Genomic DNA, 20577 nt, shown 5'->3' with positions numbered 1-20577 from the left:
TAGTGGATAGAATTTTTGAGTAATTTTGAATAGTTTTATTTTCCATTAAGTACTAGATAGTCAATGAAGCTCCCTCTCCATTGCACTTATATATACATCATATACCAAGACACATCCAGATGTAAACACACTTGTACCCGTATTTGGGAGTATTCATGTTTTTAGAAAGTAGCAACTATTGCTATAACAGGTTATATAGAAATAGTATATATGAACTATATTAAATATGTAAAATATGTATACTAAATGAATACTAAATGTGTGAAAAAGTGGAATTATTTTTGTTTTTGAAGAAAGGAATGTGGTCAAGGTTATAATGGATATAGATTTAGTGAGGTCTTTTAAAGGAGGAAAGGAAAAGCATTCTATGGTTTGAGATGTTCTAAGAATCTTTTGTAGGTCCTATACCGATACAACATTTTTAATCCATCGACCATAAATTCTAAGATTGTCATGCTGTCTACCAAGATACTGGATGGATCACAGTTTAGTGCCAATGGGGAAATATTTCCCTACATATATATTTAAATTTTAATTAGTCCTTGATTAATTTGCTTCCTGGATTTGAACTGGTTTATGACATTTAATCAGATATGTCAGGCCAATCCAACAGGGGGAAACTCCCATCTGAGTGGTTTTTGAAAGGACGCTTCAAATTTCTAACTGGAAAGGAGTCTTTTCTTTAAATAGGTATCCCTTAAGATTGGAACAAAATAGAAAATTGAAAAATGTAGGTTATCGTCCATTTCCCAAAAGTTATTCAGAGCTTAGATCTGCCCATTGTGACACAGAGAAAGTCTTCCCATGTGTTTACTAATGCTGTTGTAAATGCAGGTATAATAAGGAACTAAAGATGACCACGAAAACCTTTTTGGTTGTTTTGAAACTGAAGATTAGCTCCACTTTATAATAAATGACACTGTTTAGTGAGTAAGGCAATAGTAAAGTTCTAGCGGTTTTTTTTTCCCAGATAAATATGGGCTGAGAGCCTGAGAGTAAACATCAGTTATATCAAATATAATCAAACCCTTTATAAGATTGTTTCTCAGGGTAACTAAACAGTCTAAGGCCTTCAGCAATCTGATATAACAAAGCAGCTTTTATAATGTACAGCTATGTTTTATTTAAATCCACGGTATAAGAATTCACAGTACCTTCATGATACTTAAAGCATGTGTAAATATTTGTATCTCCTAGTATTTCTAATTCTGTAATGAGTCCAAATGAGAAAATTTCATCCACACGAAACTAACTTCATGGACATTGGTTTATTTTATTTGGAACCTCATTAATTTATTTGTTCATTTTTTTCCTAAAACATTAGGTGTCTATGTGGAAAATAGTTTTCATGGTTCTATTATCAGTATTCTATGATATATCTTAGTTATACTATTTATTATAGTGTGAGGCTCAAGGTATATTTACATTTTCTCATCTGTAGCAGAAATACAATATCCCAAAATAATAAAAATCAAAAGAAAGGAGACCCATTTTAAGTCAATTAATAAAGTAACTAGAAGATCTCTTTAAACTCTAACGAAGTCTATGATTTTCCCAAGCTGTGATAAAAATGGATTCAGAACCTCTATAATAAGTGATTTTTGGTATATAATGTAACATGTATATACAAGTTTTATAATTTAGTGATATAATGGCTTTGTAAAAAAAAAACACTCAACTTTTGACAGATAAAAATTACATAGCCGACAAGAAAGGAAATGCTCAAATGTTGGTTGAGCCTCAAAGCCAATGTCTACAGTACTCAGCATCACAAGGTGTAAGTATCTTCAAGTATTTTAATTTTCAAATGAAATGATACCTATGTGCATGTGACGTCCACCCCACAGTTTGTTTATTTCATCGTGTGTAGCCTTGGGAATTAGCAATAACATCGTAATATTTCATGAGCCCTTGGCTACATACAGTCTTTTCAAGTCTTACCATTAGGTCTGTATACTCGGCTAATTTTGTGTCATCGACAACTTTGTTTGCTTTTTCTAGCAGGTCCTTTAGAAAGTTCTGTTAAAACAAAGAACACTCAGATAAATTCCAGTGATAAGGTACAGTCTGCTTCCATTTCAGCATGCTTTAAAACAGAGCATACCAGGAATGCAAAGGAAGTTTCTTTTTGAAGATAGAAGCAGGGGAGGAGAGGAACTTAGAAGAAAGACAAAATCATGTGATCCTCTTGGCATCCCAGTGATGGAACTACCTTTGACAGGTGATCTGTCATCTCATCTGTGCTATGCTTTTACGATTTCAATTAAAGGAGTATCTGGCTTGTGCTCTGTGTAGGAATCTGACTTAAAAACTTTAAAACCAGCCAGCCTAAAGGATGTATTTCTACTTACTGATATCTTCACAAGTACTCATGGGACTCTTCTGCAAGAAACATAAGGGCCTTTTTTCTATACCTTTGTCACATGTGTTAAAAATTATCAGTAAACCTCTAATTTCAAAGGCATTTTCTGCCCTCCCCGGTTGTATCTACATCTCAGTTGATAGCAGCATGAAGCTCGTTTCTCCAGAGGGCCTGTGGTTAGTTTTTGGCTTGATGTCGTCCAAAGCACTTTGGTTAAAATGCTTCAACTGTTTGAACTAAAGCAGTTGGCCACAGATGATGTCATAAAATCCTTGAAGGACATATGAATCATATTAATATAGAGATTAATGTGGGAAGGATGAAAAAAGATGATTATTAACTTGATGGAGCTTAGGAGTGAGTTTAATTTTTTTTTTCTAACAGAGACATAAATCAAATAAAAGCTTTACAAAGGCTTGCCACATAAATGACAGTGTAAGTACTTAAGCATATAATAGTCTTTCATTTTGTCTAGCGCTATTCATTCGTGACTTCTTTATTTTCTCGGAAATGAATTAATGCAATTATGAAAAACTGAGCAGATACTGTGCCCAGATATTATAGAAGGATTAGCTTTCTTTGGTTCAGCAGTAGTTTAGCTCCCTCCCAAATATATCAGTTCTTCCCGGCTGATTTGATTTCACTGTTTTCAAGGAAGGAGATATTTTTCTTGGTTTGATAAATTCTTTTTTTTTTTTTTTTTACTTCAAACATTCTACTGTAAGTTCAAAGCGAAGCATGGAAAATTCAGTTATCTGTTGGGAGTGAATTTTATTTTTGAGCCTTATACGGCTTTTGTCAGAGATTAATTGGGTTAAAAAGCCTCATCAGAGACTAAAATGGTGGTCACAAAAATAGCCTGGGAGAAACCTTGGGACGCTGAGATTCAAAGTCGTGTCTGAGAACAAGCGATGTTTTACTCTATTATAGATCTTAAAATTAGCTTTCTTGAAAGATCCATTAAAAAAGAATGCCAACTTATCTTCAAAATTCCCTGGAGAAGAGGACTTCTATTTAGAATCTCTTTCTGAGAATAAAATTTAGAACAAAGAAGGAGACTTTTAGGATATTTTGAGGTCAGTATCGGAAATGAGCTAAGGTTTTCATTATGAACTTGAAACGATTTTTTAAACAATATTTTTGGTCTAATTGAATAAAAACACAATAGCTTAGCTGTCACTTTGTGGGTTGCTGAGCTGCAAATTTGTAAAAGACATTGGTTTTGGTGACTTACATAAAGAATGTTTACATTTTCAAGAGGTTGCAGTTGAACATGTTTTAGCAATTTTGCAATGGTGCGAATGTCGCAGATCCAGCTCTAAAATTGTGTGTTACTCAAACCATATTGAACTATGACTGGGAAACTGTTCGATATTCATATTTCCCCACATAGCAGCCAAAGAGATAGCTGTCAGTGAATTAAGCTTGAAAGCATGTGGTGCTTGCTGTGGGGGAAAAAACATTATTAGAATTACCAGATATTCTAGGTCCAAATCTAGATTCTTTTCTTAGGCAGCTTTGTGATCTTGAAAAATTATCTAATCTCTCTGAACTTCAGTCTTTCTGTCTGGATATTGGGAATAATAACACTTGCACATTTTCTGTGAGGATTAAATGTTAAAATACGTTTCAAGCACCTAGTACTCTGCCTGCTACCTAGTAGGTGCTCAGTAAGCAATAACTCACTTCTCTTTTAGTCACTCTGTATTCTGAAGATAGAGAAAATAAGGTCTTTCAGTCTGAAACATCTTAGTGTTGGTTTGCAGAAATGAGATGAAGGACACTTCCATATTTGTGAAAAGCTAGTAAATTGAGTCCATGAATAATATAATTTATTATGCCTTGCATGTCACAAAATCTTTCATGTGCAACACCTTACTTGAGGTGTAGGTGAAGTAGACTTACAAAGTCTACTATTGAGCTTCACAATAAATCTGAAAGGAAAGTATTATTACTCCTGTTTTAAAGATGAAAAAAATCATAATGATGTAGTGATTTGCGCTGAGGTAAGACTTGATTTCAGATCTCTTTGCCTTTTTCTTTATAACCTCCTCTGTGAGAGATGAATTGAAAAATTTTTTTGCAAAGTTGTAGTTTTTCAAAAGTTTAATTATATAAGCATTTTGTTGTTATTGTTATTGAGAGGCAGTAGGTTGTACAGAATGTCTAGGGGCCTTGGAGGCAGACAAGTCTGGATTTAAACATTGCAGCTCTGTGTCTTATTTCTGTGTGGCCTTAAGTATATCGTGTAACTTATCTCAACCCTTTTCCTCAGTGGGGTAATAATAATCTCATAAAACTCATGCAAAGATTAAGTAAGAAATGTGTATAGTTGGCGTATAGTAATATTTCAATACTTTTTTCCTTGTTTTTCTCTTGTAAGAGAACTTTATTTACATAGATGTTTAATCTGTGAAATATAATTCCAAATTTCAATAAAACGAGTGGCTTATTTGGCTTATGTATAATTCTGTGTCTCTGTCTCTTATGTAGCAATTTGTGTACACCACAGAAAATACCAGTCTTTTTGCATTGCTGAGCAGAATTTCAAGAAGCACTTGAAGTCTCTTTTTTGATCTGGTACCTCATTAATGACGTGGAAGAGTGGGTGAAAATGTGCCACTGCTCAACATTAGTTTCTTTTGTGGGAGGTTTTTTAAAAAGCTGCGAAGTTCTTAGCAGCTTATTTGAAAGGAAAAAACTTAGCACAAGTTTGTATTTGCTTACCTTAAGCTCCTCAGTTTCTATGAAGCCACTGTGATCAGTATCATATTTTCTCCATGTCTGTAAGTAATTTTGGATAAGGAAAACCAAACACATTAAAAAAAAAAAAGAAACCAACAATTCTACTTTCAGCAGCTTTCTTAAAGTGACAGCTTTCCTGTACCTTCATGAATTCCTCACAGGACTTCAGCTGCTGGCATCGAAAGAGCAGTAGGAAATTCTCTTCTGTGGGTAATACGTGAGCCAACTGGAAAAGATTTAGAAAGAGGGAAACGTTGTTGTAAGGAGCATGAAAACAAGTCTCCGCCGTCACCTGCTGCTTAGTGTTCCTTCAACCTGTGCCCTAGGAGCAGTTTTATTGCCCAGGAAGGTAGGAGAGAAAAAACATTAGCAGCTTTCCCTTTCTGGTACTTTGTTCCTACAAAGTGCCATCATGTTTCCAATGCTTGTGTGCCCGCCACATGCTCAGCTAGGACTGGTGTGGCCACTTCTCGTCTGCTGGATGTACAAGCAGATTCATCCCAGTAGCTTGAACAATTCATGTGTGTTCTGTGCCACAGATCAGATCTTGCTCCTCTCAGGGTACACAGAACGGCACACGTGGGGGCCATAGATTTCGTGAGAAATAAAGAAACGGTGAGAAATATGAATGTAGAGGAAAGGATGGAAGGAAAAAGATGCATTCCCAAGCCCAAGGAGAAAGGCTACTATGAGATACCAGGGAAGATAAACTGAAGACAATTGTAAGGCGGTGGAAAGAGAGGTGGAAAAGAAATTCACCATGAACAGTGGGAAATTGTACAGTAATAGGAAAAGTCAGTTCTCAAATTGTTGATTTCTGCTAAAAGGACATCCACTGCTTAAATCCAGGGCTTGGGTTTATTTTTTGATCTCCACTGCATGACTCTATGACATTTCCCCTTAGATCTCATTTCATAACTTCAATACTCCTCTCTTTTTTTTTGGAAGAAAAAAGGGCTCCAGATCCCATTTTATGACTAATATAATCTATCTATTGCGTGCAGAGAAGGAGGGAGCTGGATTGATGACCCCACTGCAGACGTGGGTTCTATTTCTGGCTCCGCTGCTAATTAGCTGTGGTCCCCAGCAACCCCTCAGATATTTCTGGACTTCAATGCCCTCGTCACTAAAATAAGGAGCTGAAATAGAAACCAACATCTTTTAAATGTATTGGGTTCAAACTGCCTTCTGCTGGAATCACTGCATCATCAACATTAAAGAATGAACCTACACACACCACATTTCATCTGAATTCCCTGCAGCTCAAGCATGGACCCTCAACCCTGGATTTTAGGCCAAGAACCTGTAGTCTAGATCAACCTTAAGGTCAGTATAAAGTCTAAAAGTTCTACCAAGTTATAGGAAAGACTATCACATCTATTTTTTTTCTTAAATTTCATCCTTTTAGGTCCATTAAAAAATTAAAAATTTAATATAAAATTAAAATTAATATAAAATTGTAGTATCATTCTACTATATATGCAAGCAGTCTCGTCTTCCTTGTGTCTGTATAATATAGCCTTTAACTTATCTTGTTTTTAGATCTTTGAAATAATATCTCAAATTAAAACTTCTCAGTTTTTAGACGCTGTATGTGGAGGTAAGACCAAGGGAAGGGCCAAATATTTTTTGAGGATGTTTACTATGACCCAGTCAGAAAACATTTTCTCATTTATTTGGAAACAAAAGTCCCTAGTGTGGGTAGATGACAAATTATCTAAAAGATGAAAATAGGAGTTTAGGATTTGCTAGTAATTTTTAAAATGTAATCAGCTTTTGGTCCATAAACATACTTATGTCATTACAGTGTGGGTATGTATTATTCATTATCAGGACCATTATTAAACTCAAGGTACACTTCTGTGACCTTTGTATTCTTTTAATTCCTTTAAATTCTCTAATTATAAAATTACATTCCTCAGAAATAATATAATTCGATTTAATTCAAAGTCCAAATTTTTCAGTTGAGGATACTAAGATCCAAAGAGGTTAAATAAGTTGACCTGGAGACTTTGAAAATCACTTTAACTTGATGATTATTAGTAAATTAAGTCAGCAATATGATTATTGAAGACAGCAATAGAATGGATGACTTGCTTCTTTACTGTCAGACTACAAATAATGCATTTGTGGGTGATTTTTTACATGTAACAACAAGATAGTCTGAATATGATAGGCTGTTTCCACTAATTGAAAATTAGAATGCCATCTTCCTTGTAAAGACCCCTTCATTCCTCATCTGTGAGTGGGCTGCTAGTGAAAAGTAGCTATACATGATTTTCTTTATTAAAGGAGCCAGATACCGGCTAAGTTAGTCCCAGAGAGTAAGTCTCCATCCAAAGCTAAGGGGGGAGAGGAGGATAGGGAGAGAGAACTGCAGTGGGTGGGCTGGACATGGAGAAGGTCTCCGTCCCAAATCTTTTGTAGAGTCTCAACCTGCCTGTAATACTTTCCTGAAGGGGCTCAAAGGAGGTGAGGCAGGAAGAAAAGAATAACCCAGAAAAGGGGAGGAAACAGAGACAAAAGACAATAAAACGTGTATGTTTCAAAGACATATCAGAGACAGACATTTTAAGGAACAGATTGACCAATGGAACTGGATGTTAAGTATACAGTTTAGAAGATCTGTGTGATATGAGATGACTGGCCACCTTGAGACTCCCATATGAGATGACAGTCAGCTTAACGACTGGCTGGGCATTAACATAAGCATTCATTTGGGAAACAAGAAATAGCCAGTACAAACTTTTCCTTTATTTATTGGTATGTGACTTGACAGATACTACTTCTTAAGTTTTTGGTGGACCGTCCCCTAGACCATTTATTTCAAGAGGGCAGAGAATATTTCTTTTCTGCATCCCCTGAATGTCCAGTGTGGTGTCCAGCATGTTAATGTGCCTGAAATGAATGCTTGTGCATTGGCTGATAATTTTACTTCATTAAAAATACCTACTTAACATGATTTATAGTATTTTTACTATCTCTTCATAATTTTCTATTTACTTGAATGTTTATGATTAATCTGTATTGCTTTGAACAAAAAACATAATTTTTTAAAAAAAATAGTTGTACTTCTCCAAATCCACTGAATGCATGAAAATAGAAAAAATAAAAGAATGAGCTAATGAGCAATGATTAAACGTAAAATTAGGGAAATTTAACCATCTTTGTTTCCTAAATTAAAGTTCATGTAACTCACATAAAATTCAGAGGTTTGTAGAATGTCAAATAGAGAGATGGCAAAATTGCTTTTCATGTCTAGTGTAAATGTATATTTCTTGCCCATGCTGTCTTGTTCTTACACTTACTTTAATTATTTAAAAATATTTGTCTATGTGCAACATATTCAATCCATTCTAACTTTATTGAACTGTTAGTGTTACATTCAATACAGTACTGTCCTATTTTACAAATGTTAGAAATGAGTCTTAAACATGTAAAAGATTATTATAAGAAAAACTAGCCATTAGGAAAAGCAATGAGAATGTGTGGATAGGATGTGGCTATAGTGAATATAAAGAAATCTTTCTTAAGGTGTGTTTCACAATGTTGTGGTCCTGTGTTGTCTCCGGGTTTTTCTGTCAATGCATATAAATCAATTTTTACATTTTAGAGCTGGGCAAAGTGATTCTGCAGATGGAGCCTCTAAGACCACATCTACAATGCCAAAGGTCTTTTATGGAAGGTGTTGAGTAGGGTTGGACAGAGCATGGAGAGGGTCCCTGCTGGACAGAGAAGCAACCATGCCCCTCAAGTCTTTTTTAGAGCCTCAACCCAAGAATTTCTTTTCAGATTTGCTAAGTCAGTATTGTCCAATATTTGTTCCAATATTACTGGTGATTCCTTAGTCTTTGGGCTGCCTGCCTGCTCTTTTATGAACTCCCAAAACTTTTTTATGGAGAAGAGAGTGAAGAGTATGCAAAGGAGAGTGGAAGGCAGAGAGTTGTGGCCACAGGCAGAATCCCAAGAGCTTCACTTAGGAGATCCCGTTGCTTGTCACCAAGAGTGATGAGGTGAAAAGAATCCCTTTCTTTCTACTTGCCTGTCTCCCCTGCTAGTCTCTGTTCTCCTTGAGGATAGGGTCTGTATCTCATTTACTGTTTCTTTGTCCAGCAATTGCAAAAATTTTAGTACATTTTTCATTGAAGCAATGAATGAAGGCAATTGACTATTTTGCTAGAGTCAGCACAGGCCATAAATGAGTGGAAAAAAAGTCCCTTTGCAGATCATTCAAATGACGTATTCCTGAGCTGTAGATAGAGGGCGGACATTGTGGTCTGCTCTCCAGAGCTCCCTTCAGCTGCTGGGAATGTTGCCATGGCCTCAGCTGTTGGGCCCCTTTGAGGGATCAGTGGGGCTGTGGAAAGTTGCATCCCTGGGGAGGCTGCATCCTATGACTGATTCACATAGGGGTATGAAGGCCCAACCCACTCACTCAAAATGTGGGACATCTCTGAAGGGTCGCCCCAGCTCCAGAGCTCATTGAAGGGTCACTGAGGTCTCTGTTGAGACTGTATCACAGCCCAGCACCTCCCTCCACCCAGTTCTGTTCTCTTCACTTTCCTTCCACAGGTATTGATTCCAGGAGCACTTCCTAATAGACCTTTTCATTGCTACTCCTCCACTCAGATCTGCTTCCCAGGGAACTCAACCCATAACAAGGGCCTTTCCATCTCTCTTCTATTCCTAGCATAATATAGAGCCCTTGCCTTATGTTTTGGAGCAGGCTGAAATCCCTTGCCATGGCTCATTTGTCTGTTAAATCCTAGGCACTGTGCTGGCGGCAGGGGATTCACAGTCACTGCTAGTGAGAACCTCACAGGGAGGCGGACAATTTCAAACGATTTTTTTTCCTGACGATTTCAAAGCAGGAGGCAGATACAACAATAAGACTAAGTACTAGGTGTGAGGAGAGTGTGCATGAAGGGCAATTTCTTTGGAGAAATAGGTACTTTAAATTGCGCTTGAGGCAGAATTCTTAACTTTTAAAGACAATCATGGTGTCTGTTAACATTCTCCAACACATATTAGCCAAGCATTTACTTTTTTCATTTGAGATCCAAAGGAACATTTTTTCTAGCCAATAAGAAGTGAGCCCAGGAAATTAGGAAGGCAAATAATCTTCTCAAAAATTTAAGGCTATTTAAATTTAATAATTTGAATTTGCCAAATTATGTAAGTGGGATAAAAAAGCCTTGACATTCAGAAGAATGGTGTAGATTTTCCAATAAGTTATTTTTGTATTTAACAATAATAGCAAATACATTTATTGAGTTCTTATGGTGTGGCAGGGTTGGCCTACTTCTTTGACATGTATTATCTCCTTTGATGTCGATATTCATAACAACCTTATGAAATTAATACATTGTCATTCCTGTTCGCCGCCAAGGAAACAGAGGCTGGGAGAAGGTAAATGATCTGCTCTCACATAGCTTGTAGTGTCAGCCAGATTTGAAGGCACACAGTCTGATTATCTAGATTTTGAGACTCTGTCCCTTATCTTTATCATCCTCCATTAAAATCTTCAATCAGAAAAAGTTTTCCTAATAGAATGTTAAAAATGTCTATCTAGAGTGAATTTTTAAATCAGATTTCATTGTCAGTCGTTTCTCCAAATTCTGAAGTGGAAAAGTAGTCTGCCGTGAAAAATTATATTCCCCAGGGCTAAACTCACGTGCTCAAATCCCACTGTGGAAGAAAAGAGGGAAAGGCTCGAGAAGCGCTTTCTTCCCTGGGAGGGTTGTTACAGTTTTAGGATTAAAATAGCTTTTAGATCTATTTTTCAGTGGATGCACTGACCTGAACAGATAGAAATAATAAGACTGGAGAGGATGGTTGCTTCCCACACATTCCCCAAGGGATCAGGTAAAAAACTTATATATTTGACATACAGCTAAGGGAAATATCTATACTTCATGTGCACACCAGGGAAGAAAATTCCATTACCCACTAAATCCTCTTCCTTTTTGCTTATTTTAATCAGCCTTCTTTACAATAGAGTTATTATTCTGAATAAATTTAGAACATTTTTTGACTGTCATGGTATTTGTTCAATGATCTAAGAATTTTGATGTTCCTGTTTTGAGTTCATATTAACAATCTCTTTATTACTGAACTGTGTTTGTGTGAATTTTAACATCTATTTAAAGACATGAAATTAGAAAGTTCAAAATGAAGCGTATTTGCACATTATCCTCCTTTTTACATGTTTCTACATAGCAAATGCGTGTTGTTGGAAAGTGTCAGTCAACTTCGTCAGATCCAAACTTTGAAAATTAACCACTGTTTTTCAATTTTTTAAACAACATGTTTCAGAGACAAACCAATTTGACCTGTTCCATCAGGAAAGCAGACTACTGCATTTGGTTCACTTTGATTAGATTTTGATGAGTACAACTATTAAGTGGGCACAATATAAAGGCAAATCCAACCTTTTTACCTTTCAAACACCGAAGTTAAGGTGTGCTTAACATTAGTAGGTAGATTATTATAAATTTTGAAAAACATGGGATATTTTATTCCTTTATAGCTAGTTGGGATTTGTGTATTGGTGTTCCGTATTATATAAACAATTTTTAAGCAAGCGGTATCATATGTCTAGTTGGAAAAAGAAAGCATGAACTTCATTTAATATAAGTTTCTAGTGACACTAGAGGGCACATGATAAATTCAAGCATTTCCCATTCTCCCTTTCCCCACTCCCTACATGTAATCTATAACTTTCAATTTCTATTTTCCAATGATTTCCAGAACCTGTCTTTTTTGACTCCTACTTAACCACCATAGACTGAATAAATATGCATATGAACTGCTGAAGCAGTCTCCTCCCTATTCACCTACTTTCTAATTCTCCTCTCTCCAACTAACCCCAGTCCCTCTCCCTTACTTGCATGTCTTGGCTGATAACTCAAGTTAATGAAAAGAGTCTTGCAAACAAAGTCATATCTAGGTCTATGTATAGGTTTTGTCACTCCCGGACAGTGGGACCCTGGACACATCATTCAACCTTTCTGGGCTTCAGTTTTTTCATCCTTAAAATAAGGAATTTTGGCTAGTTCTTCCCAAGGGTCCCATCTAGCAAAAAGTTCCATATCCTGGAACACTAAAACCCTCTAATCTGTTTTTATGTCTAACTTCTCTGTCTTTAAACTCTTTCTGCTTCAGTCGATCTGAAAAATTCTGCTCGAATCATGTTTCAAGCGCAAAATAACCTCTCTATACAGTACTTTGTGCATCCCTATTTAACCTGGCTAAACTTAGAACCTTGCCGTAAGTAATCAACCAATTGAAGGTTGAAAAATCTTTCCTTTTAATGTAGAAAATGTGCAGATTATTTATTATTAAAATAAGTAGGCAGGGCAGCTTAGGGGAACATGGATGGGTTCTGACTGTTCTATCATTTATTTCTTATTTTTTCTTTGACCTTAGGCAAAATCTATTGAAGCTTCAGGTTTCCTAACTATAAAATAGATTCCCATTTTATATTTAGATTAGATTAATTTTGTTGTTATGAAGATCGAATGAGACAACATGTTTGAAAACACTTTATAAGTTGTATAATGCTATACAAACTTAAATTATTTTTCTTCTCCTTATTTCTATAAAAGTCCCTCAGTTCTTCATTTCAGCCTTCATTACCGTCTTCATTCTCTTCTGTTACCTATATTTCTCTATCTTTCCTTACACAAAAAACCTTTTCTTTCCTGTAACAGTTTCTTATCTCAAACTTCTGGGGAAATTTCTTTCATCAAACCTCTAAGACAATGCACCTGCTAATTGACCTCTAACCTCTTATTCAAATTAGACCTCAAATAATAAGGCATAAATGATTAGATTGTATCATATATAGTAAAATTTGGATTCAAAACATGAGTATCCATTTTCTCCTTTGAAAAATGTAAAATCAGAATCAGATGTGAATCAGATATATGCTTTTTACTGCACAACCTAGTATCATGGAATGGAATAAACAGTTGAGCCCATTGGAATCCTTCAAAGTGAAGTAAGTTAAATGTAAGATGACAGTCTTTCCTTTACCAGAATTAAAAAGTATGCCAAACTCTGACATAGCCAATCTATAATTTCACTTATGTCAGATTTTCAAACTAGTTTTGAATAATTAGATTTACCTCATCTCATTTATGTTCATTTAAAAGTTATTTATTTTCTTATCCTTGATGATTTCATGTCTTAATTAGTTGGCCTCTATGTCAATCTGTAAGTCCCATTACTATCATCTATTTATATAGTAATGAGTTACACATAGGTAAAGGGGAAAGTGTATACTCCAGGGAAAAATTTTAATTATGAAGATTGAAGATAATAATAGTATGTCCTCCCTTAACTCTATTTGGAGTAGCTGTTTAAAAATAAGTGTATTTCAGATTGGCATCACAAGTGTCCTATATGATCAATTATCTGAAAACCAGGTTAGTTCTTCAAATCAAAGGTAACTTATGACTAAATGTTGCTGAGAGCCAGAATACTTCACAGTCTAAGACACTGAGAACACTATATGAAGAACATAATTACGCTTGTGATTTGGCATATTTTAAAATATGTCTTTATTAATTTTTCTGGACAAAACCTTCCACTCAATTTCTCTGATAGGTTGCAGAGATAAAAAAGAAGCTGAGACACTAGAGTCTGAAAACATACAAGTAGGGGAGGTAAGAGCTCTTTCACAAATCTGAGAATGCAGAGGAATTGATGAATAATCAAAGTTTTACTTCCTTGATTCACAGACAAAAATAAGTTATCCTTAATGGGAAAAGTCGTTGTTAAAAGATTTGACGCCCACAGTTTAAATTTTCAGAGACTCAAGAGAAATATGCACCTATAACAGATCATAAAATATTCGCTCACTTTAGTTAAATTCGTATGTTTTTACTGAGGCCAACTGTCAATCTAAAATAGAATTTCCAAAACCAAGATATAGCTTTTTGCCGTGAAATATTACGACTGCAAGTATTTCTTAGGAACTGCAAATATTGTCATTTTATATTTTAAAAGAAAAGTCTATGCTGTTGAATGATAGGAAATAGCGGTGAACCATGTACTGGGACACTTTTCTGAAGTGAGCTGGGTAATGTACTGTGATGGATACTCATCCAGAAGTCAGGGACTTGTTCCTCTAACTGCACCTGTGCCAGCCAACAGCTGCATGACCAGAGGCAAACCATTTCATTTCTCCAGGGTCTCAATTTTGTAATATAGTAAATCTAGGCTCTGGATTAGGCAAACTCTTAGGTCTCTTTCATTTCTAAACATTTTAGATTTTATATTTCTGAAGAGAAGATAACATTACTTAGGTAAAATAAGACTCTCTGAATGGGTCTTGCCATATCATGTTTGACTTGGATACAGCTTCAACATTAAAGCTCATTTATTAAAATTAAATCAGAAAAATGCATAAGTTCCTTACCTCTACAATTCCTATTTTTCCATCATCTCTTTGCCCATACTGATCCACAAAAGTTTTCATTTCAGGTGATAACTCCTAAAATTACATAAAAGCAGGTAAGAAGTTTGTTAAAAAAAATACCCAATTATGCTTGCGATGGTGATAATAACTTATTGCAGAGAAAACCAAAATTGTATCCATTTAGAATTATGCATACTGATTAACTATTCTCATGAAAATTAAGGGCATAACAGATACACAGTATTTATTAGTTCCAAATGAAAGAGTTATAATTATGATTATCACTTCTAAATCAATTGCTATGATTTATCTTCTATTATTAGTTTTGAGAATTTGCTACCCTTTGAAAATACAGTGAGAATCATTCAATTCATAATCTTCAGTGAATGTAAATATAATAATCATTGTTAATATATTTTGAAAATTGCTTGCTTCAGTAAATATTATTTTATATTGCTGCACTATTTTGTTCTATAACATTTTTCCTATTCTAACGCAATATTTTTTTCCATGGAAGGTAGTAATGTGTGTTTGCAGTTTGGACAAGCAAAAAATGTGAATGTCAAAGAGTAACTCACTTCATGGGCAAGTATTGTTTCCAGCATGGAAGAAGCATTTATTAACTAAATTAATTTAAAAATAAAATAGATTAGAGAGCTATGAACTATAAGCTAGTGATCTGAACATGGAGCTAGTATTCAGGAAGTTTAATTTTTACCCTTGGGTCTCCAGCATAGCCCATTTTAAATTGCCCTGCTGAATTAACTGAAGCCTATTTAAAATAGGTCAACCCTTTCTAATGTCCTATTCTATGTCCTTGGGAAAGCAAATTGAGGTCTCAATTTTTATCATAACTAACAAAATGGTGGTACTCTCTACTGCATAGTTTGCTCTAGGGATAGATAGGTTAATATAATTTAAGGGCCACATTGAGGCTAAATAGCATTACTAGTAGTATTTACAAAATCCTTTTGGAGCCAATGTAAATATTTTTAATAGAAATAAGGTAATAAATAGTAACAAAGCAATTTAATTATATTTCACGCTTTAAAAAACTCTTGTACTATAGATAAATTACAATTTGTATTTATTAAATTTTGTTACAGGAACAATTGTAAGAAAATGAAAGTGTCTACCCCATGGCAATAGTGGGAATATCAGTCCCTATATTTTTTACACATACCTTAATGTAAACAAAAACCAAGGCATTCATTCTGAAATCTTAAAACTGTGTAATACCTCTAGTTTAACTAGCAGATTTGACGTTTAGTTTGTGAAATTTCTGGGTGAAAATTATGTCAAAATTTATTTTTTAAACAGTGCAAAACATATAATCATCATCATCATCATCATCATCATTGTTATTGTCTATTAAAGGTTTATAAAAGTGAATGCAAATTTAAAGACTAAACACTATACTTAGTGTAAAAGGATAGTTTCTGAAACTATATGGGAATGTTATATTTCATAAATGCTATATTCACACACTTATACAGTGAAACATGTATCCAGCCTATGAACTTCTCAATCCAGAGCTTGATTTAGATTTTAACTAACCAAAGCCTAGAAAAATACTCAAGAATCAAGGTATTAAGCCACTTGATATAATCCTATACCTGTGCTCATGCTCAAGTTTAGTATTATTGAATTATAATCTAATAATCAGAGTTTCAAATATTCCAAAACTGGAGCCTAGGCAGTAGAAAAAAATTAAACTTCAACTTGAAAACTCCAAAACAAAGGCATTGTTTACAAAAAGGTACAAATATTAAAATAGGAGGAGGAAAAGAAAAATTTGGAAAAATAGATAGAGTTCAAGAATATTTGAATTTCTAAGATGAAAATAAATTTCGATATTAAAATTACTTCTGGAAAAATTGAAATATAATCATTTAGCTGCTGGAAGCATCTTCCAAGGTTTTAATTGTAAATGTTATGGAAAGTAAGACTTTCCTAACCAGATATTTTTAATATATATTTTTTAATGAAGAAGAGAATTGCTATTTTCTTATTAGCCAAATATCCATAGAGCTATAATTATGGTGTTGCATAAATTTATTTACATAACAGTACATAAGATAGAGGGAGGTTGGAGGGTATATAAAACACTTTTATGTTATTTGATTACATTCCATTATACTTTTAGATTTATGTAATATTAATTCTGGATAAAACAATCCCTAGAGCACAGTCTACTTTAAAATCAATTTGGTCAATGATTTTAGCAACTGATAGTTCTATAATGCACTATAATACATTTAGAGACCACTGGGATTCTTCCGAATATGTGTACTACACAATTTTCAATTTAAATAGAACAAAAAGATAATTCTGTTATTAAATTTTATGGATATCAATCAATACTAGAGGTAGTGACTTGTTATGTGATATGTACAGATGATATTTACATCACCAGTAATGTAAAATCTCTTTCTATCCATAGTCAAAAAGGCCAAGGACCATTAACATCTAATTAGTCCAAATCCAACACTGCCTTCTGAAAGGCAGTCTTACATAAACCTCAATAGAGTAGTAAAATTCTTAACCCATTTTCCTTTATACGACCATCTCATCTATGTTTAGAAGGGTATATTTTGTTTTTATGCTAACGACATCTTTTCTTAACAGGTTAATTTATGCCCAAAGGAAGTCATTTATAATTAATAAGAATTACCATTTATTTAAATAATTATTGCCTTAAATCACAAACATAGGTCATTTCCAAGACACTATTAATTGCTTCCCATCACAGTATTGCTTTTTTTTTTTTTAACAATAATGAAATTCTTAAAATTGTCTTACTTTTCACTTCTCTAACTTTTGGGCTTTTCCATTTCAACAAAATGAAGACATTTTCTTGCTAAATTCTTGCTCACTATTATGTTGCAAGCAGGCCAACTTTTCCCCAGTGAGGTGGGTCAAGACAGGATGTTTTCTCATCTCCCTAACTACATCAACATCACGACAATAATATCTGGCAATAGAATAAGAGATTCATAATCTGCAGATCTGTTTCCTGACCACCAAGGGGCAGAAATGTATTTCTACCCCCTTACTTGCGCAGTAAAAGAGAAGTTAAAAATTATCTAACCGAACTCAGTGGTAAAGGTGGTGATCCATCAAAGGATCTCGTGCACCTACACTTTCCTTTTAGAAGCTATTAAGGCAAGTACAAGGATAGAATATATGTTTTTAAAGCTTCAATTTCAGACTGTAAGGTTTTTCTCACTAGAAAAACCAATCTCTCTCTCTTTCTCTCTCTCCCTTCCTCCCTCCCTCCCTCTTCCTCCCTTTCTTTCTCTCTCTCTTTCTCCCCCTGTGCCCGTTTCTCCCTATGTAACTTTGAAAGGTGTTCTTTCTCACCGTTCTCAGTCAATAAACATTTACGATCTCCAGAAAGCACTTGACCTCGCTTGCTTTTTATGAAAACACAAGAATATTTATATTTTAGGATTGAACGTCTTTTTCCTCCTTCACAAACTGGAACCTACCAATCCAGCTTTCTTTCGCGCCTGCTGGAGCTCCTGGATCAAGTTCTGCAGCTCCTTTCCTTCCAGGTAACCACTTCCTGCAAAGACAAAGAGGCACCCAAGCGTCAGATATCTCCTTTCCTCATTTCGAGTGTCTTCCCTGTTCACTTTCCACGACAGCTATCTTTCTGGCGACCTGAGAAGCTCTCTCTTGCCTGGACATTGTTTAAGCAGCAAAGGGTACAGACGCGCCAGCGCTCCCATCCTGGGTGCCAAACTTTAGATCCACTGAGGACAAAGGAGGATGGCTGGGGTGCTGAGCGCAGCCACAGAAACTTTGGGGAGCAGGGTCTCCCAATCCCTGCTCCTTCTCTCCATCATTACCATTCCTGGAAAGACAAAAGTTTAAGGTTTGGGGATTACGCGGAAGCAATATAAACTTTCAGGCTGACGGTTTGGCAGCCAGTCGGGAGATAAGATTAGGTGGAGGGGGAAAGAAGTAAAGAATAGAACGGAGGATAATGGGACCAAGAGGCTGAGGGGAAGGCAAGGAGCGGGAAGGGACGTGGAAACGGGTCCTGAAACAGTTAAAAAAAAAAAAAAAAAAAGAAAGAAAAGAGAAGATAATCACCGTCAGCGTCGAAATGAAGCCAGATCTCGAAAAACTGTGAGGCTGTGATCAGAGACGACTGCAGGTGGGATTCTGCCATGGTACAGCGGGGCGTGTGCGCGCGAATGTGTCGGTGCGAGAGTGGCTGAGCGAGACCCCCAGCTGGCGCGCCAGTCAGGGCCGCGGACGAGACCTGGGCGCGGGCGCTGCCGGGCGCTGTCCTCGGTGCTGCTCGGCTCAGGCGTCCTTCCGGAGTTCTCTCTCTCACCCCGCACCCCGTTCTCAGTATTTATCCCGACCGCCCCGAGCCGGGCCCCGCCTCCTCCTGCCTCCCATCCCTCACTCTCCGCCTCTTGCTCTCACCAGCCTTCTTCCCCTCCCTTGCAGTTTTCTCCTGTCTTACCAGGAGCTCTAGCTGGAGCAGGAGTTTTGGCATGTAGGAAGCAGCAGGTGGTGGAGGATACTTTGCTCATGGGTTGGATGCCGAAAACAGAGGCTCATTTCCCCCCACATTCTCCTAGTCCAGGAAGAATCTTATTCCTGATAATATATTCAGGAACATAATACAAATATAATAAAACTGTTGACTTGGAGAGGTTTGGATTTTCAGATGGAAGGAGAAAGCTGATGAAGGGTAGAGCCACATAAATGATGATTATATTTGTGTGTGATTTCTCGAAGACTTTTTAGTATTTGAACAAAACCAGGTGAAAGCTTGGCAAGTATTAGATTAATTTGATTAATGTATACAGTGAATTGACTAATATCAATAATCACTCTATCTAGTGCTTGTGAAGACTATCATATGAATGTTTTCTAAGGTGGTTTATATGAACTAACCTTGCCAACATGAGAAAGCAGGTTTATGGTTGTTTTTCTGTTTCCAACTTGAAGTAGAATTATAATTGCAAAGTGATAGAATTAAATTATAACACCTTAACATATTAGAGGAGGAAGTGATTTTAGAGAGACTATAGTTTACTGCCTTTCAATTTGGAAAGAGTGAGTAAACCAGAACAAAGAGAAGGAAAGTATCTGGCCCAAGTTCATGCATAGGTGAATTAGTGACTCAGCCACAGCCCATTTGGTGGCCTTAACACACATACCTCTCCTCCTTTCTATGCCATGCAATCCTTGCTAGAATGTTTTTCAGAAACTGGAAGTCACCATCAGAGTTGGAAAAAAAACCTACTTGACTTAATTTACGGTATATTATGTATTTTAATATAGCAAATGATATAATTAAATTATTTACTATTTACATAAATACTTTGAAAGTATTTGATTTTGAGTCATTTGGACCTTGAGGTCCACTGAAAATGTATCTCAAGTAGCTGATTGCAATGGTACAAAATCAAAATGAAGGAACAAGAGAAAATCCAAAATAGCCAATATAAACTTAAAATGGATTAAAGTGAATTCACCAAGCTCTAGATTTTTAAGCTTGTGTGATTAAGTGTGAGAACCCTCAAATCTGTGTCTTTCAGACTATGACTCTATTCAGTAGTGGATATGTGGAACTTTTTATAAGTATCTATTTAAGAGACCCATCAATTTGAAGTTGGCCTATTTCAATAATCTTCTCAATGGAGTCCTCACTTCCATGGTATTTTGTAGTTTATAAATTATTTTCACTTGAGTTACCTTATCTGATTCTCACATTTAGTCTCTGAAGTTGGTACTCAGAGCAATACTGTTATTCTTACTTTACATAAGAGATAAACTAGATTTTGAGGGGTTAGTATTATAACATTATGTTCTTTAACTAAATACATACTCATTAGACGTCCAGTTATTTTGTACTTTCATTCATCCAAAGAACATTTATTAGAACCTATTATGTCAAGAGCTCTGCTAGACACCAAAAATAATGAAATAAAAGAGGTGGTGATTGCTTTCTTGAAGCTTAGATTTATAGGGATACAGTCACATGAATACACGACAGTACATACTAATATAACGGAAG

General features: G+C 35.6%; 1 protein-coding gene across 1 annotated transcript in view; it reads right to left on the bottom strand.

The window, feature by feature from the left end:
- The window catches only part of CALB1 (calbindin 1, 28kDa), a 28612-nt gene extending 9901 nt beyond the window's left edge, over positions 1 to 18711 (bottom strand). Inside the window, exons 1-6 of the mRNA XM_012643542.1 lie at positions 18633 to 18711; positions 18023 to 18099; positions 14532 to 14606; positions 5250 to 5333; positions 5090 to 5146; positions 1872 to 2019 (exon numbers count right to left, since the gene is read on the bottom strand). Of these exons, the coding sequence (XP_012498996.1) occupies positions 1872 to 2019; positions 5090 to 5146; positions 5250 to 5333; positions 14532 to 14606; positions 18023 to 18099; positions 18633 to 18711 (520 nt within the window). The remainder of the gene's footprint in view (positions 1 to 1871; positions 2020 to 5089; positions 5147 to 5249; positions 5334 to 14531; positions 14607 to 18022; positions 18100 to 18632) is intronic.
- Between the last annotated feature and the right edge of the window lie 1866 nt (positions 18712 to 20577).

Source organism: Propithecus coquereli, unplaced genomic scaffold, assembly GCF_000956105.1.
Source record: "Propithecus coquereli isolate 6110/MARCELLA unplaced genomic scaffold, Pcoq_1.0 Scaffold2, whole genome shotgun sequence".
Lineage (NCBI taxonomy): Eukaryota > Metazoa > Chordata > Mammalia > Primates > Indriidae > Propithecus > Propithecus coquereli.
The sequence above is the reverse complement of the archived record's forward strand: the minus strand, read 5'-3'. Positions and strand labels throughout refer to the sequence as shown.